At 53.7% G+C, this 25,324-nt stretch overlaps 1 protein-coding gene across 7 annotated transcripts in view; it reads right to left on the reverse strand.

The window, feature by feature from the left end:
* Positions 1–25,324, reverse strand: part of ODF2 (outer dense fiber of sperm tails 2) — a 37,803-nt gene that overhangs the window by 6,748 nt on the left and 5,731 nt on the right. For 6 of the 7 annotated variants that reach the window (XR_009867577.1, XM_062207443.1, XM_062207445.1 and 3 more), the window contains 12 exons: positions 18,238–18,408; positions 17,287–17,447; positions 16,491–16,620; positions 15,829–15,960; positions 7,645–7,716; positions 6,536–6,607; positions 6,309–6,425; positions 5,668–5,853; positions 5,220–5,329; positions 3,806–3,941; positions 546–656; positions 341–445 (listed from right to left, as the gene is read on the reverse strand). Coding sequence is in view for 6 of the 7 variants with exons in the window: in XM_062207443.1 (XP_062063427.1) it covers positions 341–445; positions 546–656; positions 3,806–3,941; positions 5,220–5,329; positions 5,668–5,853; positions 6,309–6,425; positions 6,536–6,607; positions 7,645–7,716; positions 15,829–15,960; positions 16,491–16,620; positions 17,287–17,447; positions 18,238–18,408 (1,503 nt within the window). In the remaining variant the exon portion in view is untranslated. The remainder of the gene's footprint in view (positions 1–340; positions 446–545; positions 657–3,805; positions 3,942–5,219; positions 5,330–5,667; positions 5,854–6,308; positions 6,426–6,535; positions 6,608–7,644; positions 7,717–15,828; positions 15,961–16,490; positions 16,621–17,286; positions 17,448–18,237; positions 18,409–25,324) is intronic. The other variant, XM_062207444.1, reaches the window with a different exon arrangement.

A 25,324-nucleotide genomic window follows, 5' to 3' on the forward strand; every position in this document is an offset into this window, starting at 1 on the left:
GGAAGGGGACGTTGGCAAAAAATAGACATGGGCATGTGAAAGACCTGCATACCTGAGTTCACTGGGACGCTCCAAGTAGGAGGGGTTTTTGTTTTAACGTTTGTGTTTTTGTAAGGACATTTCAGAGGATGAAGGTTAAGAAAAGGGTAAAGCGGCAGATGGGGAGGAGGGAGACGTGTAAGGGGGGGAGAGGGTGCGTACGTGGCGGGGGGCCAGCCCACGGGGCAGAGACTCAGCCTTTGTCGAGGCAGGTGGGGTCAAGGGCAAACGAGGGCAGATCACAGTCGCTGAGTCAGACATGGGAGCGGGGAGGGGGGAGGGCCGGGACGGGGAGCAGTACCGCCTCGATCTCCTTGTTCATCTCGTCTTTCAGGATCTTGTTCTCTTTGTCGCAGCGCTCTAACTGGGCAGCCACCTCGTCAGCCTCCAACCTCGTCTTCATCACCTGCACAGCCACAGCCCAGTGAGCCGCCTCAGGCAGGGCCGAGTCTGGGTGAAACCCGCCTTCACACCCCATCCTTCCCAGGAGGCTGCGAGAGGCCTACCTGACTCTTATAGTTGTCAATCATCCCCTCGTAGTTCTTCACCGATGCCTTCAGCTGCTGGACCTCGATGTGTGCCTGGTTGAGCTTGTCCTCCATTGGGGCAAAGCTAGCCTGCAAGGGGTGGCTCACGTGTAACCAGCAGCGGGTCCCAGCTCAGGCGGCCCTCCCTAAGCCAACCCTCTCCCAAGGAACCAGCAATGGGAAGGCCCCTGCCCTAACACACCACGAGGCTTTCCCCAGAGGCACTGGACTGACTCCTAACGTGGGTACAGATGCTAATCACGGGCTTCCGCGTAGTCGGGAAGCGTCTGTACGCATTCGTGCACGCGGAGCTCAGACTGAGCCACGCTAACCACAACGTGGAAGGCCCGAGGAGGCCACACGCCTACAGCTGCGTAGCATTTTTGTTCTTCTCGACAAGGATGGGGTTACACTTAGTGCTTGCGACAGACTTTTTACTTATTCGAGGAGGGCAGAACGTGCTCATAAAGTTATCAATGGCTTGTAAACGCCTTCTCAGGTCAGCAGGTCCTCCTGTGACTCAAGGCCTCACCTGAGCTGGGCAACACTAGTCATGGTGTCTCAACATGGTACAGTGAGCAGCTGTCACTTAAGACTTCAAGAGCTGACCTAAAGAGATGTCCATGGGGGCCAGCGCTGTGGCGTAGCGGGTAAAGCCACACCCACAGAAAGCACTGGCATCCCATATGGGCGCCAGCTGGAGTCCTGGCTGCTCCACTTCCGATCCAGCTCTCTGCTATGGCCTGGGAAAGCAGTGGAAGATGGCCCAAGTCCTTGGGCCCCTATACCCACATGGGACACCTAGAAGAAGCTCCTAGCTCCTGGCTTTGGATCGGCACAGCTCTGGCCATTGTGACCATTTGGGGAGTGAGCCAGCAGATGGAAGACTCCTCTCTCTCTCTCTCTCTGCCTCTGTGGAACTTTGCCTTTCAAATAAATAAATCTTTAAAAAAAGAAAAAAAAAATTTTTTTTTGACAGGCAGAGTGGATAGTGAGAGAGAGAGAGACAGAGAGAAAGGTCTTCCTTTTTGCCGTTGGTTCACCCTCCAATGGCCGCTGCGGCCAGCGCATCTCGCTGATCCGAAGCCAGGAGCCAGGTGCTTCTCCTGGTCTCCTATGCAGGTGCATGGCCCAAGCACTTGGGCCATCCTCCACTGCACTCCCGGGCCATAGCAGAGAGCTGGCCTGGAAGAGGGGCAACCGGGATAGAATCCGGCGCCCCAACCGGGACTAGAACCCGGTGTGCTGGCGCCACAAGGTGGAGGATTAGCCTGTTAAGCCACGGCGCCGGCCAAAAAAAGAAATTTAAAAAAAGCTGTCCATGGGGCTGGTACTGTAGCACAGCGGGTTAAAGTCCAGGCCTGACTACATCAAAAAAGCTCAACAGTGCCGCGTGCTGCCACGGGGCAGCTGTCGTTCTCCCCTCGCCTGTGCAAGTGTGAAGGTGTGCATTACCTCAGTGTCTGCACACACCTGCCAGGACTCACTCAGGCACCTGCTCCCTGCTAATGGCACTGGGAAACAGCAGAAGGGCCCAGTGCTGAGCCCCTGCCACCCACGAGGGAGGCCTGGATGGAGCTCCTGGCTCCTGGCTTCGGCGTGGCCCAGCCCTGGCTGGTGTAGCACTTTGGGGAGTGAACCAACAAAAGACCTCTCTGGCTCTCTCTGCCTTTCAAGTAAATAAAAATGTCTTAAAAAAAAAACACAGGCTGGCGCCGCAGCTCACTAGGCTAATCCTCCGCCTGCGGCGCCGGTACCCCGGGTTCTAGTCCCAGTTGGGGTGCCAGTCCTGTCCCAGTTGCCCCTCTTCCAGTCCAGCTCTCTGCTATGGCCCGGGAAGGCAGTGGAGGATGGCCCAAGTGCTTGGGCTCTGCATCCGCATGGGAGACCAGGAGGAAGCACTTGGCTTCTGGCTTCGGATCAGCACAGCGCGCCGGCCACAACACGCTGGCTGAAGCAGCCACTTGGGGGGTGAACCATTGGAAAAAGAAAGACCTTTCTCTTTGTCTCTCTTTTACTAACTCTGCCTGTCAAAAAAAAAAAAAAACACAAATATGCTCACAGCAGTATTATGGGAACGACCCAGGGGTTATTTAGGGTATTCATTAATGGCACTGAGAATGAATGAACTAGACCACTACATAACAGGATACCTGTCATAACACCTGCTATGTGAAAACTGGCACGAGAGTGCATTACCTACACAACTCTAGCTACAAAGATCCAAAGGGAACTAATCCGTGATGACTGGGGCTGGCACTGTGGTGCAGCAGGTTAAATTAGGCCTCCATCTGCAGCGCTGGCATCCCATATGGGTGCTGATTCCAGCCCCTCAGTCCCTGCTGCTCCACTTCTGATTTAACTCCCTGCTAATGTGCCTGGGAAAGCAGCAGCAGATGGCCCAATTCCTTGGGCCCCTGCACCCATATGAGAGACATACACGGAGTTCCAGGCTCCTCGCTTCAGCCTGGCCCAGCCACAGCCATTGTGGCCATTTGGGGAGTGAACCAACAGATGGAAGGCCTCTCTCTGTCTCTCCTTCTCTCTATATAACTCTGCCTTTCAAATAAATAAATAATTTTTTTTTTTTGGACAGGCAGAGTGGACAGTAGAGGGAGACAGAGAGAAAGGTCTTCCTTTTTGCCGTTGGTTCACCCTCCAATGGCCGCCGCGGTAGGCGCGCTGTGACCGGCGCACCGCGCTGTTCCGATGGCAGGAGCCAGGTGCTTCTCCTGGTCTCCTATGGGGTGCAGGGCCCAAGAACTTGGGCCATCCTCCACTGCACTCCCTGGCCACAGCAGAGAGCTGGCCTGGAAGAGGGGCAACCGGGACAGAATCCAGTGCCCCGACCGGGACTAGAACCCGGTGTGCCGGCGCTGCAAGGTGGAGGATTAGCCTACTGAGCCACGGCGCTGGCCTAAATAAATAAATTTTTAAAAAAGAAATCAGGATAGTGATTACCTCTGCAGGAGTATTAGTAAGAGGGGGCTGTTAGGTTCAATCAAAAGTGATTGGGAGGGTCTGGCGCTGTGGTGCAGCAGGTTAGTACCCTGGCCTGAAGCACCGGCATCCCATAAGGGCGCCGGTTCTAATCCCAGCTGTACCTCTTCAGATCCAGCTCCCTGCTATGGCCTGGGAAAGCAGTAGAAATTGGCCCCCAGCCCTCTGGAGAGCTCTGGCTCCTGTCTGCCCCGCCCCCTCTCCCCCCAGCTGCCCAGACCCTGGATCCCACTGCACACCTTCAGCCTCTCGTTCTCCAGCTTGAATGCGGAATACTCGGCCGTCTGACGGTGTAGTCTCTCCACCAAGCTGTCCCGGTCTTCCCGCATCTTCTCCTCCAAGGTTTGTTGTTGGTTTACAAGATCTGTCACTCGGCTGGAAGGGCACAGCAAAGTGGAGAGAGACGGAATCAACTCCACAGGCTCTGAGGAGCCAGGGTCTTTGTGTGAAGGGGACCAAGTGGCCCTACCCAGGCCAGGTCCCGCCTCCTGGCACGCTGCCTGCATGCTACCCCGCCTCCAAGCAGAGCAGCAGCTGCACTGCCTGCCTTGTGCCATTGCTGCGGCCTTCCGTGCCTGTCCCCACAATGTTCTTTTAAGATTTGTCTCCCATGGGGCAGGTGTGTGGAGTAGCGGGTTAAAGATTTGTCTCCCATGGGGCAGGTGTGTGGAGTAGCGGGTTAGCCTACTGCTTGGGGTCGCCCACATCCCATATCATCAGAGTACCATTCTGTGTCCCGGCTACACACCGGGAGGCAGCAGATAAAAGCTCAAGCACTTGGGCCCCTGCCATGCATGTGGGAGACCCAGATGGAGCTCCAGGCTCCTGGCTTCAGCCTGGCCCTGCCCCAGCCATTGCAACCATGTGGGAAGTGAACCAGCAGATGGAAGACTTCTCTCTTTCTGTGTGTCTGTCTCTCTATTTCACGCTGCCTCTCAAACAGATGAAAATAAACAAACATTAAAAAAAAAAATCGTCTCCCATACCATTCCCTCTAAGAAGCTGTCTACAGCTAGCCTTAGGTGATGACTTGCTATGATGGGTGTGTCCATTCCAATCCTCCCATGAGCCTGAGACACTCCCTGGAGACTTGGACCAGGGACAACGCATCTGGGAAAACAGTGGAAGGTGGCCAAAGTGCTTGGGCCCCTGCCACCCATGTGAGAGACCTGGATGGAGTTCCAGGCTCCTGGCTTAAGTCTGGCCCAGCCGGGGCCATTATGGCCACTTGGGAAGTGAACCAGTAGATGAAATTTTCTGTTTCTTCCTCTCCCTCTCTATAACTCTGCCATTCAAATAAATAAATAAATCCTTAAACAAATGAACAAACCAGTTGCCATCACTGGGCAAACAACCAAGAGAAGACACAGGGACTGCCAGCTGCCCCACTCTCTAAGCAGAGGAATGAGGAGACCAGTGTACTGGGGGCAAGGCCCAGCCTCTGTGACCACAACCCCTCCATGTACCTGCCAGTGCTAGGACCTCACCTCCAACCAGGGAGCCCAGCTGACCCCACGTCTCAGTCCAGGGCAGCCCCTGACTGGGAGAGACCGTGGCACCCTCAGGAGCACGTGGCCTGCCTCGAGTGGCCAGGCCCCTTCACTCGCACACCCAAGTCCCTCAGCGGGCTCCCTTCCGAACACGAGGACGTACTCGTTCAGGACAATAATTTCCAGCTCGAGGTCTCCCTTGTCTTTCACCACCTGGTTGTAGCGGCTCCTCCACGACTCCAGAGTAGATAAAGCTTCAGCAACATAAAGATCCTGGGAACGAGGGACGGCGGCCCGTCAGTCTGGTGTCTGCCCCCAGGCTGCAGGGGCCGGGCCAGGGCGCTCCGCAGCTCCTCGTTCTGGCAACCTGAACCTCACTCCATGTCGCCTCCCTGGAGAAGGCCAGGAGCCACAGGGAGGCCAGCTGTGCTCCGACTGCCAGCAGATCCTCCGGAGCCATCGTCCTCGCCCACAGTGTGGACGCAGCTAAGCAGTCCACAGACCCCCGCTCATCTCCAGCTGCCCACCTCCCCCCCAGCCGGCCACCTTCCCAGCCCAATCACTCTTCTGGCACCAATCACCCCCGCCCCGCCCCTCGGCAGGCCCGCCACCTTGTCGGCGAGTTGCACGTGCAGCTGCTCGGCGTACTCCTCACTCTTCTCGGCCCGCTCCTTCTGGGCCCGGATGGCCTTCTTCAGGGCCTCCTTGTCTCGGTCTCCCTTCTGCTTCAGTTCCTTCAGCTGCTCCATGATGGCTTCCACTTCTGCCTTGTGCTGGTTCCCACTTCGCTCCAGGTTCTGGGGAGCAGGAGGAGAGGGAGGAAGGTCGGGGGAAAGGGGAGCCAAACAGGGCATGAAGGCTGTGAGGCTCTGGGCTCCCCTGGGTAGGCCAGAGTGCCCACAGACCCTCTCGGATCTCCCAGCCCTTCAGGTCTTGATGTTGGGACATAACTCCTCTGGAATCCCTCCCCGACATCCAGGCCCAGTGGCCAGCCATGCCTCTCCGTCACTCAGAGCTGTAACCTCACGGGCTCCCTGGGTTACACTGAGGGCCAGGGCACGGCACCCAACCCCATCACCGCTGGGAAGGATGCTCAAGACCTACAGGCTTCTCTGCTCACTGCCCTCGCCACTGTCCAGAGCCTGGCAACAGCCTTGGGGCTTCGGCAGCAGCAGCTGACCCAAGTGATGGCCCTGGGGCCAGGCCCTGCCCCTCTTCCCCTCCCCCCCCCCCCCCCCGGGCCAGCAGCTACCTTGATCTGCATGCACAGGCGGCTGTTCTCAGCCTCCTTGCACCGAAGCTGCGCCTGCAAATGCCCACGCATGGACTCCATGGACTTGGAAAGCTCAGACGCTGTCTTTGCTTGAGCCTTGGGAGAGACGGAAAAAGTGAGGGAGCCGGGTGGCGGGGTCAGCTCTCTGCAGACCACCCATCATGCCCCACAAGCTCGCGCAGAGGCCCACGCGCTGGGGACGGCACCTTCTCACACTGTATCTCCTGGAGGAGCTCTTCCACCTCCTTGTCCTTGTCTTGCAGCATTAACAGCAGGCGCTGGGAGAGAACATACACTGTCACGCGCCCCCGGGAAGGCAAAGAGGCCCAGCCCGGGAAGAGAAACTCGTCCACGTCTTGGCCCTCGGAGCCCATGGTCCCAAATACACTGGCCCGCAACACGGAGAGGTAGGAAGCACTAACTTATGTATTTAAAATTTTTTTCTTAAACACTGAACATGTATTTATTTTGCAATTTTTAAAAGGTGATATTAATTGCAGAAAACTTTAACAACCAAAAATCTCTAAAGAATCACCAAAATCCACTGGTCTGTACACTAAGTCCCAAGTCTATTTTGCTGTTCTGTAACCTACAATCTCACATGTGCCACACCGTGATTAGCCTCATACCTCTCCTGAAACAGGCATTATGTCTCAAGTCACTGATGCGTGGCCATCTAAGGAGGCCTCGAGCTGGGGATGTGGTTTGGGCAGGCTCAGCACAACTGCCGAATCTCCACCCTTCCTCAGTGACTCAGCGGGGCCTCAAGGCCAAGGCCACACGAGGAGAACTGGGCCTGCACCTCCTTCCCCTCTCCTGGAGACCCACCGAGGGCATCAGCCATCAAAGCTCCAGCCGCCGAGTCTCCCAGGTTTATCTGGACAGAGAACCACCCCCCTTTTCACTTCTCCCCCCATTTTCATCTTGAGGAAGGTCAGAGTCCATGTAACAGACTGGAATGTGCTGTAAAAATCTAGAATTGGAACTGTTAAGTTGAAAAGCATCCACTTTTTGAAGGCTGTGAACCCCTAATACAAACAGGGGAACATGGGAGTCCCAGACCCTGGTGATTTGTACATGCATCGTGGTACAGCGGATGGACAACCACCAGGCCCCCACACAGCCTTGCGCCTCAAGCTTCTAGGTGGCCAACTACAAGCCCCGAGGAGCAAGCAAGACCAGAGACTTGGGTTCCCGTGGAGGTCAGGACACTAAGACAGAAGCAAAGCCAGACAGGGCTCCACCCTCTGGCCTGGATTCAGCACCGAGCCCTCTGGCTGCCGGGCCCGCGAGGCTGCCGGGGCGCTGCAGTTACCGCTTTCTCGGAGTCGGCCTCGGCCAGCCGCTTCAGCAGTGCTCCTTGTTGCTCCATTAGTCTTTCGGAATCCTTGGAGGAAAGAGAGGGAGAGAGGGCCGGGTCACTGAGCAACAACCCAGACGTCCACAACCCACGGTTCTTCTCCAAACACCACTGCCAACGTTAGAATAAGTCAGTGAACACCAAGAAAGCCTACGTCCCGCCCACACCACCAGAGCCCTCTCCCACAGCCAGTCTGACCGGGCCCCGGCAGCCCTTGCTCTGTGCACTTGCACATCACTGCGCCTGGAGTGCACCCTCTGGCTTCACAGGCTGGGAAAGACACAAGTGTAACTGCACAAAGACGACATCACACTGCACTCCACAAAGACGCCATCGCACTGCACTCCACAAAGACGCCATCGCACTGCACTCCACAAAGACGCCATCGCACTGCACTCCACAAAGACGCCATCGCACTGCACTCCACAAAGATGACATCACACTGCACTCCACAAAGATGACATCACTCTGCACTCCAAAGATAACATCACACTGCACTCTACAAAGATGACACCACACTGCACTCCAAAGATGACATCACACTGCACTCCACAAAGATGACATCACACTGCACTCCACAAAGATGACATCACACTGCACTCCACAAAGATGACATCACACTGCACTCCACAAAGATGACACCACACTGCACTCCACAAAGATGCCATCACACTGCACTCCACAAAGATGACATCACACTGCACTCCACAAAGATGCCATCACACTGCACTCCACAAAGATGCCATCACACTGCATTCACATGCTGCAACTTAATTTTTTAAAACCAGTCTTATGAGGGCCACTGCTGTGGTATAGTGGGTTGCAATGCCGGGCCGGCATCCCATATGGGTGCCAGTTCAAGTCTTGCCTGCTCCTCTTCTGATCCAGCTCCCTGCTAATGCGCCTGGGAATGCAGTGGAGCTGGCCCAAGTGCTTTGGCCCTTGTACCCATGTGGGAAACCGGGATGAAGCTCCTGGCTCCTGGCTTTGGCCCAGCTCAGCCCCGGCTGTTGAAGCCATTTGGGGAGTGAACCAGTGGATGGAAGATCTGTCTCTCTCTCTCTCTCCCTCCCTCTCTAATTCTGCCTTTAAAGTAAAATAAATAGATCTTTTTTTTTTTTTTTTTTTTTTTTTTTTTTGACAGGCAGAGTGGACAGTGAGAGAGAGAGACAGAGAGAAAGGTCTTCCTTTTGCCGTTGGTTCACCCTCTAATGGCCGCCGCGGTAGCGCGCTGCGGCCGGCGCACCGCGCTGTTCCGATGGCAGGAGCCAGGTGCTTCTCCTGGTCTCCCATGGGGTGCAGAGCCCAAACACTTGGGCCATCCTCCACTGCACTCCCTGGCCACAGCAGAGAGCTGGCCTGGAAGAGGGGCAACCGGGACAGGATCGGTGCCCCGACCGGGACTAGAACCCGGTGTGCCGGCGCCGCAAGGCGGAGGATTAGCCTGTTGAGCCACGGCGCCGGCCATAAATAGATCTTTTAAAATAGAAAAAAAAGCCAGTCTTATGGAGATATAAACATGGATGCCACACAGTCCAGCCATTTAAGGTGCACAACGCAGTGACTATAGTTAACAACACTCTTGTACACTTGAACTTCACTAAGGGGATCTTAAGAGTTCTCATCACACACCAAGAAAGTAACTCTGCAAGATAATGGATATTAATTAGCTTGACTGTATCTGCACATCAAGTCATCATGTTGAACACCTTAAACATACATAATTTATATTTGTCAGCTGTACCTCAATAAAGCTGAAAACAGCCATTGCTTTTGGTATATTAATTTTTTTAAACTATAGTAAAACAAACATAATGTAAAACTTGCTATTATAATTACTTTTTTAAAAAATATTTTTATTTATTTATTTGAGAGGTAGAGTTACAGACAGAGAGACAGAGAGACAGAAAGGTCTTTCCATCTGCTGGTTCACTCCCCAGGTGGCCGCAACAGCTAGAGCTGAGCCTATCTGAAGCCAGGAGCCAGGAGCTTCTTCTGGGTCTCCCATGCAGGTGCCGGGCCCAAGCCCTTGAGCCATCTTCTGCTGGTTTCCCAGGCCACAGCAGAGAGCTAGATTGGAAGAGCAGCAGCTGGGACACGAACTGGCGCCCAAGAACGGGATGCTGGCAATGCAGACGGAAGCTTAACCCACTATGCCACAGTGCCAGTCTACTATAATTACTTTTAATTGTAAAATACAGTGGTATTTAGCGCATTTACACTACTGCACAACCATCACCTCTATCTAGTCCAGAACTAGATAGTAGTTTCATTGCCACAAAGAGAAATGTTGTGGGCCGGCACCATGGCTCAACAGGCTAATCCTCCACCTTGCGGTGCCGGCACACTGGGTTCTAGTCCCAGTCGGGGTGCCGGATTCTGTCCCAGCTGCCCCTCTTCCAGGCCAGCTCTCTGCGATGGCCTGGGAGTGCAGTGGAGGATGGCCCAAGTGCTTGGGCCCTGCACCCCATGGGAGACCAGGAGAAGCACCTGGCTCCTGCCATAGGATCAGCGCGGTGAGCCGGCCACGGCAGCCATTGGAGGGTGAACCAACGGCAAAGGGAAGACCTTTTTCTCTGTCTCTCTCTCTCTCTCTCTCTCTCTCTCACTGTCCACTCTGCCTGTCAAAAATAAAAAATTTTAAAAAATTAAAAAAAAAAAGAAATGTTGTGCGGACCCAGCAGCCATCCCCTGATGCTGACCTGGACTCCACAGCCCTGAACAGGGTGGTGTGTGGGTCCTAAGTGCCAGGGGGCACCGAGGACACGAGCCTGGACTGAACAACAACATCTGTTCTGTGTAAGAGTTCAAATTATTCGCCCCTTCATCTCCCATTAGAGATGGGCTCCAGGATAGTAACAGAAGCTAAGGGGCCAAAAAGGAGAAACACGGAGCAGAACAAGGTTTCTGAAGGTAACAGTTTCAGGACAAACCACAACAGTGCCTCCCATCTACCAGCACCTGTTAGGTACCAGGATGCACACCCCTGTCCACGCATCCTCTCTAATCCTGACGAAACCCGTGTGCACAATGTGAAGCCCATTTTATAGGTGGGAAAGCTAAGGCATAGAGATAAGAATCACCGCTCGGCAATCACCAAGCCAGAAACGAAACAGGCACGACTGTTTTAGAGAAGAATTTGACCCGAAGCGGTAAAAGTGACACAAGCACACCCGAGAAGTTCTCGGGGTCACCAGGACAGTGCACGAACGCGTGGATAACAAACAACTGAAACATAAGTGTCAACAACGGAACAACAGACCAACTGCGGCATACTGTAAAGTGAAATACCGCAGTGAAAATTCATAACCTTAGACCTTGACAGGGTAAAAATGAGGATCTCATAAAAACTGCAGAGTGAACAAAGCAAACTCAGAAGAACATATATGCTCACAGACAGTGCAGTGGGTTAGACCACTACCTATGTCAGCATCCCACATGGGTACCAGTTTGAGTCCTGGATTCTCTGCTTCCAATCCAGCTCCCTGCTAATGTGTCTGGGAAGGCAGCAGAAGATGGCCTGAGTCCTTGGGCCCCTGTGACGCATGTTGGAAACCAGGATGGAGTTCCAGGCTCCTGGTTCTGAGCTGAGCCAGCCCTGGCTGTTGCAGCCATTTGGGGAGTGAAATCAGTAGATGGAAGATCACTCTCCATCACTCCAACTCTTTTAAATAAATAAATAAATCTTAAAAAAAAAGAGCACATATGGAAAAATTATCACTTACATAAGGTTTAAAAATTTGCCAAACAATGCTATGTGTCACTTGGGGTACATACATAAGTGATTAAAACTATCACATTCAAGATAAAGGTTCACTCTGAGTGGAGCGAGGGATTTAACTGCATGGACAACATTTTATTTTGAAAATTAGGCCATGAGCCTGCCACTTTATATATTGTTACATTTTTATTTATTTATTTTCATTTCATTTGAAATGTAGAGACAGAGATCTTCTATCAGCTGGTTCATTCCCCAAACGCTCACAGCAGCCAGGGCTGGGCCAGACTGAAACCAGGAGTCTGGAACTCCATCCAGGTCTCCCATGTAGATGCCAGGGACCCAAGAACTTGAGCCAACTTGCGCTGCCTCTCAGGGTGTGAATTAGCAGGAAGCTGGATTAGAAGCGGAGTAGCCAGGACTCAAACCAGGCACGCCGATACAGGATGCAGGCAACCCAAGCAGGAACTTAACTGCTGCGCCAAACACTAGCTCCTATACACTTTTTTTTTTTTTTTTTTGACAGGCAGAGTGGACAGTGAGAGAGAGAGATAGAGAGAAAGGTCTTCCTTTGCCGTTGGTTCACCACCACCACCACCCATGGCCGCTGCAGCCGGCTCATTGCAATGATCCAAAGCCAGGAGCTAGGTGCTTCTCCTGGTCTCCCATGGGGTGCAGGGCCCAAGCACTTGGGCCATCCTCCACTGCACTCCCGGGCCACAGCAGAGAGCTGACCTGGAAGAGGGGCAACCGGGACAGAATCCAGCACCCCAACCGGGACTAGAACCTGGTGTGCCGGCGCCACAGGCGGAGGATTAGCCTATTGAACCATGGCACCGTCCCCTATACACTCTTTTCTAAAAATTATTTTATTTATTCAAAAGGCAGAGTTACAAAGAAAGGGATAGAGACCTTCTATCTGCTGGTTCACTCCTCAAATGGCTGCAATGGACAGGGCTAAGCCAGGCTGAAGCCAGGAGCTAAGAGCTTCTCCCAGGTCTCCCATGTGCGTGCAGGGGCCCAAGCACTTTGGCCACCTTCTGCTGCTTTCCCAGGTGCATTATCAAAGAGCTGGATTAGAAGTGGAGCAGCCAGGACCCAAATCAGCACCATATGGTATGCTGGCATTGCAGGTGGACCTTAACCCATTATGCCACAACTCCAGCCCCTGCTCCTAGAAATTCTGTGTTAATTTATTAAAATAAAAATAAATATTGGCAATGTTTTTTAAAAAAAATAAAGAATGCTAGAGGCCGGCGCCATGGCTCAACAGGCTAATCCTCCGCCTTGCAGCACCGGCACACCGGGTTCTAGTCCCAATTGTGGTGCCGGATTCTATCCCGGTTGCCCCTCTTGCAGGCCAGCTCTCTGCTATGGCCCGGGAAGGCAGTGGAGGATGGCCCAAGTGCTTGGGCCCTGCACCCCATGGGAGACCAGGAGAAGCACCTGGCTCCTGGCGTGGGATCAGCAAGATGTGCCGGCCGCAGCGGCCATTGGAGGGTAAACCAACGGCAAAAAGGAAGACCTTTCTCTCTCTGTCTCTGTCTCTCACTATCCACTCTGCCTGTCAAAAATAAAAAAATTGTAGGCCGGCGCCGTGGCTCAACAGGCTAATCCTCTGCCTAGTGGCGCCGGCACACCGGGTTCTAGTCCCGGTTGGGGTGCCGGATTCTGTCCCGGTTGCCCCTCTTCCAGGCCAGCTCTCTGCTATGGCCAGGGAGTGCAGTGGAGGATGGCCCAAGTGCTTGGGCCCTGCACCCCATGGGAGACCAGGATAAGCACCTGGCTCCTGCCATTGGATCAGCGCGGTGCGCCGGTCGCAGCGCACCAGCCGTGGCGGCCATTGGAGGGTGAAGCAATGGCAAAAGGAAGACCTTTCTCTCTGTCTCTCTCTCTCACTAGCCACTCTGCCTGTCAAAAAGTAAAAAAAAAAAAAAAAATTAAAAATTAGGCCGGCGCCGCGGCTCAGTAGGCTAATCCTCCGCCTTGCGGTGCCGGCACACCAGGTTCTAGTCCCGGTTGGGGCACCGATCCTGTCCCGGTTGCCCCTCTTCCAGGCCAGCTCTCTGCTATGGCCCGGGAAGGCAGTGGAGGATGGCCCAAGTCCTTGGGCCCTGCACCCCATTGGAGACCAGGAGAAGCACCTGGCTCCTGCCATAGGATCAGCGAGATGCGCCGGCCGCAGCGGCCATTGGAGGGTAAACCAACGGCAAAAAGGAAGACCTTTCTCTCTCTGTCTCTGTCTCTCACTATCCACTCTGCCTGTCAAAAATAAAAAAATTTAAAAATTAGGCTGGCGCCGCAGCTCAGTAGGCTAATCCTCCGCCTTGCGGCGCCGGCACACCAGGTTCTAGTCCTGGTTGGGGCACCGATCCTGTCCCGGTTGCCCCTCTTCCAGGCCAGCTCTCTGCTGTGGCCAGGGAGTGCAATGGAGGATGGCCCAAGTGCTTGGGCCCTGCACCCCATGGGAGACCAGGAGAAGCACCTGGCTCCTGCCATCGGAACAGCGTGGTGCACCGGCCGCAGTGCGCCTACCGCGGCGGCCATTGGAGGGTGAACCAATGGCAAAAAGGAAGACCTTTCTCTCTGTCTCCCTCTACTGTCCTCTCTGCCTGTCAAAAAAATTAAAAAAAAAAAAAAGATAAAAAAAATTTTTTAAATTAAAAATAAATAAAAAATGCTAAAGTAAAAAAAAAGTCATTTCATGAACGTCAGCATTTTGAGACCCTTGGCACCCTCTCACTTTGAACCAATAGGAAGACACTGTGTAAGCCGTCATCTCCTCAGAGATGTTCACCAACATAACATTACGTGAGACAGCAATGGTACAAAATCCACCCACGTGACCACCAACATGTGGGTGCGCAAGGACATGCACACTATGGAGTACTACTCAGCTTTAAAAAGGGGGAGGGACCAGCATATGGCATAGTGCGTAAAGCCACCACCTGCTGTGCCAGCACCCGTTTGGGCACCGGTTCAAGTCCCAGCTGCTCCACTTCCCATCCAGCTCTCTGCTGTGGCCTGGGAAAGCCATGGAAGATGACCCAAGTCCTTGGGCCCCTGCACCTGTGTGGGAGACCTGGAAAAAGCTCCTGGCTCCTGGCTTCAGATCGCCCCAGCTCCGACCCACTTGTGGCCATCTGGGGAGTGAACCAGTGGATGGGAGATTTCTCTCTCTCTGCCTCTGCCTCCCTGTAACTCTGCCTTTCAAATAAATAAATAAATCTTTATAAAATAAGTAAATAAATAAAAATAAAAGGGGGGAAAACCCTGTGTTGCGTGACCGCGTGGACGGGCCTGGAGGACATTATGCTAAGTGAAATAAGCGAGGCCCAGCAGAGGGTGAATCCTGAACAACCTCACTGGCCAGGACCTACAGAGGCTGCCAGGTCAGCAGGAGCTAAGTGGTGCTGGTCAAAGCACACACAACTACAGGCAGGGGAGGCCCAAGCCCAGAGACCTACTTACAACAAAGCGACCAGGGCTAACACTGACGTCACACACTTGAAAAGGCACAAGAGGCGGGTTTTAGTCATCCTCACCACTGGTAAGACGAGCATGCACGTACTACGCATATTAATTAGCTGGCTCAGACACTCCACAATGCACACACATTTCAGAACATCACGTTGTACACGATAAATAGTTTCTACTTAGCAATTTAAAATCATGAAAAGACAAGTGTAAAAAAAGGTATTTACAACATGTCTCAGAGAATACATATTTTTCTACTTTTTCTAATTCTATTTATTTGAAAGGGAGGGAGACAGAAAGAAGACCGCCCATCTACCAGTTTGCTCCTTAAATGCTGACAACAGGTGGGGCCAGGCCAGGCCAGGCCGACGTCAGAGGACAGCAGCTCACCCCAGGTCTCCCAACGGGTAGCAGGGACCCCATTACCTGAGCCACCCTCCTCCGCCTGCTATCTCCCATGACGCACATTAGCAAGAGGCTAGAACTGGAAGCCGAGTGGGTATGCAAACCCAGGCACTTCAACATGGGCTGCGAACATCCCACGCAGTACCTTCATCGCTGCTCCAATGCTCACCCCGAGAACATGTTTTAAAAGCACAAAGTGGTACCACATAATCCGTGCCTGCCGGCGACTAATTATTCTCCTGTCTCACAAAACCCCAGGCCTGGTACTCCTCCCCAGCACACCACGACCCCTGGAATGGGCTGAACCCCTCCCTACTGCCCACTCTCAACCTGACCCCAGGGTCTCTCCTGCGCACCTGGCCCAGCTTCAACAACCAAGACGGCACCTGTCTACTGGACGCCATCCACTTTAAGGATTCCGTTAACCCTCCAGCCGGCTCTGGTCGGGCACCCGCGGCGCCATCTGCTCACAGACAAGGTGGCGTGCCCGCCAGCCTGCGGGGCCCAGAGCCCGAGTGCCGGCCCAGCCTGGGGCTCACCTCTTTGCAGTGCTGCTCCCTCAGCAGGTCTCGGAGGGTGCGGTTGGTCTCCTCAAACGTGCTCAGCTTCTGCAGCAGAAGTTCCTTTTGCCTCGTGAGGGTGTTGATGTCCGTGCAAGTCATTTGTTTTTCCTGGAAGGCAAGCAGGCAGCCTTAGGTGAGGGAGAGATGAGAAGAGGCAGGCCCCACAGGGGGATCCAGAGGTGCTGGTGCCAGGAAGCCCAGGCAGACAGCTGGCTACGGTCAGGGCCCAGGTGGTCAAGGGCAGGCTTCCTGGAGGAGGCAGACTGCAGGGTCGGGCAGGAGCCAAGTGTGCCGACAGGGAGGAGGCTCAGTGTGGTTGAGGACAGTCAGGCAGGCTCTCTGGAAGAGGCGAGGACAGCGGCATCTGGTGGCTGATACTTGCAGGAACCAACCACAGGCCTCGACTACTGTGATCGCGGGTGACCCATGGTGAAGTCTCCTAGAGGCCCTGGCCCCCACAGTCAGCTGCCAAGGTGAAGGCCCCGTACAACTGAGAGTGGGGGAGGGGCGGGGAGCTGAAGGGTTGGGCTTGCCCTCCCCCCAGCCTGGGCATGTCACAAAGTCAGCTGGTGACTGCGTAAAGACCCCACCCCCGGGGGGCCCAGCCCCAGGGCCGGTCCGGCTCTGCCCGCGCCTACCGTTTTCAGCTTTCCAATGGTGTCCTTCAGGGCCATGACTTGCTTGGCGGCCGCGGCTCCATCCATTTCCGCCTCGACCAGCTTGGACATGAGGCACTCTTTCTCCTGCTGGAGGTGTTTCTTCTGAAGCCTGGGGCCACAAGGACAGGGCTCCGTGAGCCCCCCAGTGAGCCCCCCAGGCCCTGCCCACCAGAGCTCTGAGGCTCGCCTCACAATGGGCTCCGTGAGCCCCCCAGGCCCTGCCTGCCCAGAGCTCTAAGGCTGCCTCACAATGCCCTGAGAGGCTGCCCCTTGTCAGGGAACAATGGGTGGGGGCGGGGATGCTCCTCTGGGAGGAGACCAGGGCCCCCCCCCAGGTGACACAACGCCACCTGGGCCCTGCTCCTCTCCCAGACAGCCACCATGGTCACCACTGCCTGCCCCACCACCCCAGTCTGCTCGGGCCACTCCCCTGCTTTTAAAACCTTCTGTGGCTCCCAACTACCTCCAAAGTGCACCCCAGATGCTCAAAGTGGCTGCTAGAGGCAGACCCTGGACCACCTCGGGGCACCTCTTGCCTCTGCCCGTGGCTCTGGCCTGCTCTCCACTCTTCAGTGGCAAACGCCTCCCACGGACGTCCCTGCCGTCTGGCTTTCCTTCCCGACACCCGCCCTCCCCAGAGCTCCCCGACGCCTCCCTGGGCTCCTCCTCTCCCCCCACAGTGAACCACGAGGGCCACAGGCGGTGAACAGGCTGCCGGGCGGAGGCAGGAGCCGAGCCTGCCCCTCCGCAGCTCGGGCGCCCTGGCGGGGCGTACACGGTGAAGTCCTTCTCCTCCTTGATGCGCTCGATGTTGTGCCTCAGCAGGTTGTTCTCGTGCTCCGTCTCGGCCAGCTCGTGCGCCACCTCCTCCAGCTCCTCCTTCCGCTCCTCCAGGAACCGCTTGGCCATCTGGCGCTCCCCTTTCTGCATCTTGACCTGCACAAGGGCACACACGCAAGGGCCGCTGAGGGAGGCTCCTCCTCTCTGCCACAGTGCTGGGCCCAGAGCTATGGACCAACCCCCCCCCCCCCCCCCGCCGCCGCCCGAGAGCCAGAGACCCCGAGCCAGGCAGTCTCAATTGACCGTCATAGATTGAGTCTCCCCGTTCCATAGACAAGGAGACAGAGCAGAAAGAGCCTGAGTGACTCACTGGTTGGGGATGGAGTCCAGCTGCAAACCATGGTTCGGTGGGCACACCATGGGAGAGGTGGGGCAGGGGGGCCTGGCGCCAGGCAGCCAGCCCCAGGCTCTCCGGGGCACCCTGGACCCCCAGGACAGGGTGGAGGGTTAAAGACACTGTGAAGTCACATTAGCAGCCAGCACCTGGACTTTAACACCCACTTCCTGGGTGGGGACCTTAGACTGTCAGGCTCCGTTTCCAATTCCATTGCCATATCCCACCCGAGACCCGCCCGGCGAGTGAGCCCTAAGGTCCTTCGCCTCTGTTGAGCTTCTGTGTAAAATGGAACACGTGGGCCCATTGCCCAGTCAACGCGCCTCTGTAATGGGGACACTAATGCCACCAGTTTCCTGTCATAAAGGCCTGCCATGCAGAGCAGGGGCCAGGCCACACGCAGAGAGGACCCTTGGCAGCCGGAGTGAGCCAGTACCTCCCCGGGATCACCCGGTGAGCTGGGCAGCCCCAGGGAAGGCTCCACCAGAAATGCGCCTGGGCCGAACGGTACATTCTCGGGGCACCAGAGGTCCCAGCCCCCACCTCCCTCACCTCCGACTTGAGACAACCAACCGCGTTCATTAGACTGTCAATCTTCTTATCATAATGGTTCATTTTACAGTGACCCGAGTCGTCATCCTCTGTAGAGAGGTCACTGAGCCGCATCACTGACACCAGCTTTTCTGACGACGGTGGCGTGATCTCCAGGCAGTGAGGTGGGTTCTGATGTCAGGGAGGGAGAGACACGTAAGCTCCTGAGGCAACACCGCACGCAGGAGTGCGTTGCAGCTGCCGGGCCACGCCAGGCTGGCTTCCCGGGCAGCTCCACGGCCGCCCCCAGGGCCCCAGGGGAAGAGCACCACACTCCGCCCGGAGCACGCCTACCCGTGCACGCTTAAAGCTGTCTGCAAAGAATTTCTGACACCAAGAGACGTTCTAACTGGGTTACAATGTCAAGTTCTCAGTAAAGAACATAACACATTGACAACAACATTAACACCCACAGCTGGCAGAAGCTTGGGGCAATATCTGCTTTCTCACGCCCAGAGTAGAAAGGAAGTTTGTCCAAAGGGTCTTAAATGAACATGAACGCTGGGGCTGGCGCTGGGGTGCAGGAGGTTAGCTGCCGCCTGTGACACCGGCACCCCACACGAGCACCCGCTTCCAGTCCCGGCTGCTGCGCCTACAACCCAGCTCTCTGCCGATGCACTGGGAAAGCAGCAGAGGCTGGCCCAAGCCCTGCCACCCACAGGGAGACCCAGAGGCAGTTCCAGGCTCCTGGCGTTGGCCTGGCCCAGTCCCCTCTCTGTCTCCCTGTCTCTCTGTAACTCTGCCTTTCAAATACATAAGTCTTTAAAAAAAAAAAAAAAAAAAAAAGAATGCATGAGAGTAGATCAGTGAAGGGAGTAAATAAAATTGCTCAAAAAGGTACTTCAGAGACGCATCAGATGTATGATGCTAAGAACTGAAGTCCTGGGGCCAGTGTCAGTGTTGTGAGGCAGCAGGGTGTGACCACATGAGCACCGGTTCAAGCCTCAGCTGCTCCATTTCCGATCCAGTTAGTTCCCTGCTGACGCACATGGGAAAACAGCACAAGACTGCCAGAGTGCCTGGGCCCCGCCACCCATGTCGGGGACCTGGATGGAGCTCTGGGCTTCTGGCTTCAGCCCGGCCCGGCATGGCCTGCTGGGGCCATCTGGGAAGTGAACCAGCAGAAGGAAGGTCTCTTTCTCTTTGTCCCTCTGTCTCTGTAACTCTGCTTTTCATAGAAATAAAATGAATCTTTTTTTTAAAAAAAAAGAGATAAAGTTCTTAGGACTAATCATTGTCATATAGAAAAATACTAGAAATAGTATTAGAAATGTATGTGAAATAAACAAAGGGATTAAATTTTTCAAAATTGCAAAGAAAAATGCTCATAATGTGATATCTTGAAAATAGTTTCAGCCGGCGCCGCGGCTCAATAGGAATCCTCCACCTTGTGGCGCCGGCACATCAGGTTCTAGTCCCGGTCGGGGTGCCGGATTCTGTCCCGGTTGCCCCTCTTCCAGGCCAGCTCTCTGCTGTGGCCAGGGAGTGCAGTGGAGGATGGCCCAAGTGCTTGGGCCCTGCACCCCATGGGAGACCAGGAGAAGCACCTGGCTCCTGCCTTCAGCATGGTGCGCTGGCCGCAGCGGCCATTGGAGGGTGAACCAATGGCAAAAAGGAAGACCTTTCTCTCTCTCTCTCTCTCTCTCACTGTCCACTCTGCCTGTCAAAAATTAAAAAAAAAAAAAAGAAAGAAAGAAAGAAAGAAAGAAAGAAAGAAAATAGTTTCAAAAATATATCAGCAAGGCCGGCGCCATGGCTTAACAGGCTAATCCTCCGTCTTGCGGCACCGGCACACTGGGTTCTAGTCCCGGTTGGGGCGCCGGATTCTGTCCCGGTTGCCCCTCTTCCAGGCCAGCTCTCTGCTATGGCCCGGGAAGGCAGTGGAGGATGGCCCAAGTCCTTGGGCCCTGCACCGCATGGGAGACCAGGAGAAGCACCTGGCTCCTGGCTTCGGATCAGCGCGATGCGCCGGCCGCAGCGGCCATTGGAGGGTGAACCAACGGCAAAAAGGAAGACCTTTCTCTCTCTCTCTCTCTCTCTCACTATCCACTCTGCCTGTCAAAAAAAATAATTATATATATATATACATATATATATATATATATATATATATATATATATATATCAGCAATCAGCAAGCGGTTGGCGCTGCAGCGTAGTGGGTAAAGCCGCCACCTGCAGTGCCTGCATCCCATATGGGCATCAGTTCAAGACTTGGCTGGGCCGGCGCCGCGGCTCACTAGGATAATCCTCCGCCTTGCGGCGCCGGCACACCGGGTTCTAGTCCCGGTCGGGGCACCGATCCTGTCCCGGTTGCCCCTCTTCCAGGCCAGCTCTCTGCTATGGCCCGGGAAGGCAGTGGAGGATGGCCCAAGTCCTTGGGTCCTGCACCCCATGGGAGACCAGGAGAAGCACCTGGCTCCTGCCATCGGATCAGCGCGGTGCGCCGGCCGCAGCGCGCTACCGCGGCGGCCATCGGAGGGTGAACCAACGGCAAAAGGAAGACCTTTCTCTCTGTCTCTCTCTCTCACTGTCCACTCTGCCTGTCAAAAAAAAAAAAAAAAAAAGTTAAAAAAAAAAAAAAAAAAACTTGACTGCTCCACTTCCCAATCAGCTCTCTGCTATGGCCTGGGAAAGCAGTAGAAGATGGCCTAAGCCCTGGGCCCCTGCACCCATGTGGGAGACCTGGAAGAAGCTCCTGGCTCCTGGCTTTGAATTGGATCATCTCAGCTCCAGCCCTGACTATTTGGGGAGTGAACCAGCAGATGGAAGACCTTTCTCTCTCTCTCTCTCTCTCTCTCTCTCTCTCTCTCTCTCTCTGCCTCTGCATAGCTGTCTTTCAAATAAATAAGTAAATCTTTAATAAAGGTATATCAGCAAAAAACATTTTTTTTAAATGTACGAGGGTGGGCACTGTGGTACGACAGGTGAAGTTGCTGCTTGGGAAGCCGCATCCCACACTGGGCGCCTACATTGAGTCCCACTCACTCTGCACTTCCAATCCAGCTTCCGGCTAAAGCACCTGGGACGCAGTGGGGGACAGACCAAGTGCTTGGGTCCCTGCCACCCGTGTGAGAGATATAAATGGAGTTCCAGGTTCCTGGCTTCAACTTGGTCTAGCCTGGAAGTTGTGGGTATTTGGGGAGTGAACCAAACAGATGAAAGATCTCTCCAATCTCTCTGTCACTCTGCCTTTGAAATAAATAAATCTTACCCCCAAAATGTACAAATATTTTAGAAAAGTTCAGGCAAAGCTACATAACAGTTTACTTCTTTTTTAAAAAAATATTTATTTATTTTAAAGGAATGGATGGGAAGATCCATCTCTCTCTCTCTCTCTCTCTCTCTGTCTAAAAAATAAATAAATAAAAGGACTCCAGGGGGAAAAAAATCTATAATCTGGGGTCTGTAATCTAGGGGTGCTGTGGCAGTGGAGTAGGCTCCCATTTGGGACGCCCACAGCCCATACCAGAGTGCCCATTTGAGTCCCAGCTGTTCCACTTCTGATCCAGCTCCCTGCTAGTGTCCAGGTGAAGCAATGGAAGATGGCCCAAGTCCTTGTGGGACCTAAGTGGGAGGCCTGGAAGAAACTCCGATAGGGCTCCTGACTTCAGACCAGTCCAGCTCTGGCCACTCTAGCTGCTGTAACCATTTAGGGAATGGACCAGTGGTTGGAAGACCTCTCTCCCTCTCTCTCCCTCTCTCTGTAACTCTGCCTTTCAAATAAAATAAACAAATACTTTTAAAAAAAGTTTTCATGGAAGCATCTCTTTGCTGAGAAAGCTACCAAGTATTTTCACTTGTTTAAAAGGTATTTTATTTGCAAAATATACCCATAATATGCATATTACAAAGAAACTCAAACAGGCCATAAAAAATAAAACATTATGGGGCCGGTACTGTGGCATAGTGGGTAAAGCAGCCAGCTACGGTGCCAGCATCCCATGTGGGTGCGGGTTCAAGTCCCAGCTGCTCCATCTCCGATCCAGCTCTCTGCTATGGCCTGGGAAAGCAGTGGAAGATGGCCCAAGTGCCTGGGCCCCTGCACCCACATGGGAGACCCAGAAGAAGCTCCTGGCTCCTGGCTTCAGATTGGCCCACCTCCACCTGTTGCGGCCATTTGGGGAGTGAACCAGCCGATGGAAGTCCTTTCTCTCTGTCTCTCCCTCTCACTGTAACTCTGTCCAATAAATAAATAAATAAAATCTTAAAAAAAAAAAAAGCAGCAGCAGCAGCAGCTACTGGGGACGCCCACATTCCATATCGGAGTGCCAGGGTCCCAGGCCCAGCTCCAGCCCCGTTCCAGCTACTGCACACCCTGGAGGGTAGCAGATGACACTCAAGCAGATCCCCCCCTCCCCATGGGAGACCCAGACTGAGTTCCTCGCTTCCTGCCCTTGGCCGGGCCCAGCCTGGGCTATTGGTGGGCATGCAGGAACTGAACAAACAGATGGGTGATCTCTGTCTCTTTTTCAAATCAAATAAATAAATGGAAATTTAAAAATAAGAAAACATTAAAGTCTGTCATATCCCAGAGTTAATCATTGCTTACCACTTCCTACACATTCTCCCTCCAAAAATGCTATGCGTGCGGACAGCATTGTGGTACGGTGGATTAAGCTCTGCCTGCTAGGCCAGCATCCCCCATAAGCACCGGTTCGAATACTGGCCCCTCCACTTCTAATCCAGCTCCCTGCTAATGTGCCTGGGAGAGGAACAGAGGATGGCCCAAGTGCTTGGACCCCTGCCAGCCATGTGGGAGACCCAAAAGGAGTTCCTGGTTCCTGGCTTCAACCTGGCTCGGTCCTGACCTCTGGGGACATTTGGGGAGAGAACCAGCAGATGGAAGACCTCTCCCTCTTTCCCTGTTACTCTGCCTTGCAAATACGTAAATAAATCTTTTAAAAAAACTAAAAAGTTAAACAGATATGAACACAATGCACAGAAACACAGATAACAGCGACACCTGTTTTATGTACACACAGGGCCAAACTCCTCACATCGTGCACCTTCGAGCTTCACGGTATGTAAATATCTGCCTCAATCTGAAAGGCAGAGTTGGAGCGGCCAAGGGGGGAAGGAGAGGTCCGCCATCGCTGGCTCTCTCCCCAATGGCCACAATGGCTGGGGCTGAGCCAATCCAGAGCCAGGAACTTTTCCAGGTCTCCCATGCAGGTGCAGGGGCCCAAAGACTTGGGCCATCTTCCATACTTTCCCAGGCCATATCAGAGATGGATTGGAAGAGGAGCAGCTGGGATTTGAACCGGCTCCCATATGGGATGTCAGCGTTGCAGGCAGCAGCTTTACCTGCTATTTATCTGAAAGTCAGAGTTACAGAAGGGGAGTGGGGAAAGGGAGAGAGAGAGAACTCTGATCTTCCGCCCACTGGTTCACTCCCCAGATGGCTATGATAGCTGGGGCTGGGCCAGGCAGAAGCCAGGAGCCAGGAGCTTCTTCCAGGTCTCCCACGTGGGTGCAGGGGCCCAGCACCTGGGCCGTCTTCTGCTGCTTTCTCAGGTGCATCAGCAGGGAGCTGGACTGGAAGCAGAGCAGCCGGGACTCAAACAGGCACCCACGTGGGATGCCAGCACCGCAGACAGCAGCTCAACCCATTATGCCACAACACCAGCGCCCTCTCAATCTTGAATGGCTGTGTGGTACTCCATTGTATGGAGGCACCGTAATTTAATCAGCACCCTATCGCTACCAAATTAAGTTGCTACCAAATTTTCTTTATTATAAACGATGCTATAGCAAACAATTTATAACAGACTTCTATATCCTTCTGTGGCTTTTTAAGGGTGAATTCCCATAGTGAAACTACAGAACCAGTGTTTGGACAGGCACCTGCTGCACTGCCCTAGGAACTGTTCAGTCAGTTTCACGGTCCCATCAAGAACGTCTAGGGGTGGCGCTGTGGCGGAGCGGGTAAGAGCAAGTAAAAACAAAGGCTGCAGCGCCGGCATCCCTTATGGCTTCTGGTTTGAGCCCCAATTGCTCCACCTCCAATCCAGCTCCCTGACAATGGCCTGAAAAAGCAACAGAAGACGCCCACGTGCTTGGGACCCTGCACCCACGTGGGAGACCTGGATGGAGCTCCAGGCTCCCGGCTTCAGCCTGGCCCACATCCAGCTATTGTGATACTTGGGGAGTGAACCAAAGGATGGAAGATCTCTGTTTCTCCTTCTCTCTCTGTAACTGTGCCTTTCAAATAAAATTTTTTTAAAAAAAGGAAAAAGAGTATCTTCAAAAGTTCATTGATACCCCACATACTTGCTAATACATTTACAATCTTTTAAACTTTCTTCCATTCAATAAAAATGATAGCCCATTGTTTTTATTCGTAAAATGTATATTGTTGCTTGTATACACAGTAAAAAATTTAACACAGCATCTTAATCCCAATGTCTTTCATGCTTTCTTGTACTGGTCAGAATTCTCCATTTATTCCTGAGAACAGCTCATACTCACTTTTGTCCCTTATTGATAAATCAAGGAATGACTGTAAACTTCAGAGTAATAACCTTCATTTTTGAATTATAATTTTTAAAGTAATAAGTTATAATCTTCAAGGTAATCATCACCATAACATAGTCCCAAGTCCTTTCCTTGCTCCAATAATGGGATCTGTGCCTAAATGTTGGCCTTGTCTTATCTTCGAATTTTCCCTCTGCATCTGACTGGACTGCAAGCCCTGGGAGGGCCCGTGTCCCTGGTGTGCAGCTGCAGCGCCCCGCACAGCCCTTGATTAACTACTGCACGGACGGATGGACAGATGGACAGATGGACGGATGGACAGATGGACGGATGGAAGAGTGGATGAATGGTGGCTGCAGAGATGGACAAGCAACACACATTAAGGCAGAGCTAAAAAATAAAAATGTCAGAGGCCGGCGCTGTGGTGTAGCAGGTAAAGTCAACGCCTACAGCGCTGGCATCCCATATGGGTGCCAGGTTCAAGTCCCAGCTGCTCCATTTTCCAATCCAGCTCCCGGCCAACATGCCTCGGAAAGGAGCAGAAGATGGTCCAAGTGCTTGGGCCCCTGAA

Source organism: Lepus europaeus, chromosome 12 (genome assembly GCF_033115175.1).
Source record: "Lepus europaeus isolate LE1 chromosome 12, mLepTim1.pri, whole genome shotgun sequence".
Taxonomy (NCBI): domain Eukaryota; kingdom Metazoa; phylum Chordata; class Mammalia; order Lagomorpha; family Leporidae; genus Lepus; species Lepus europaeus.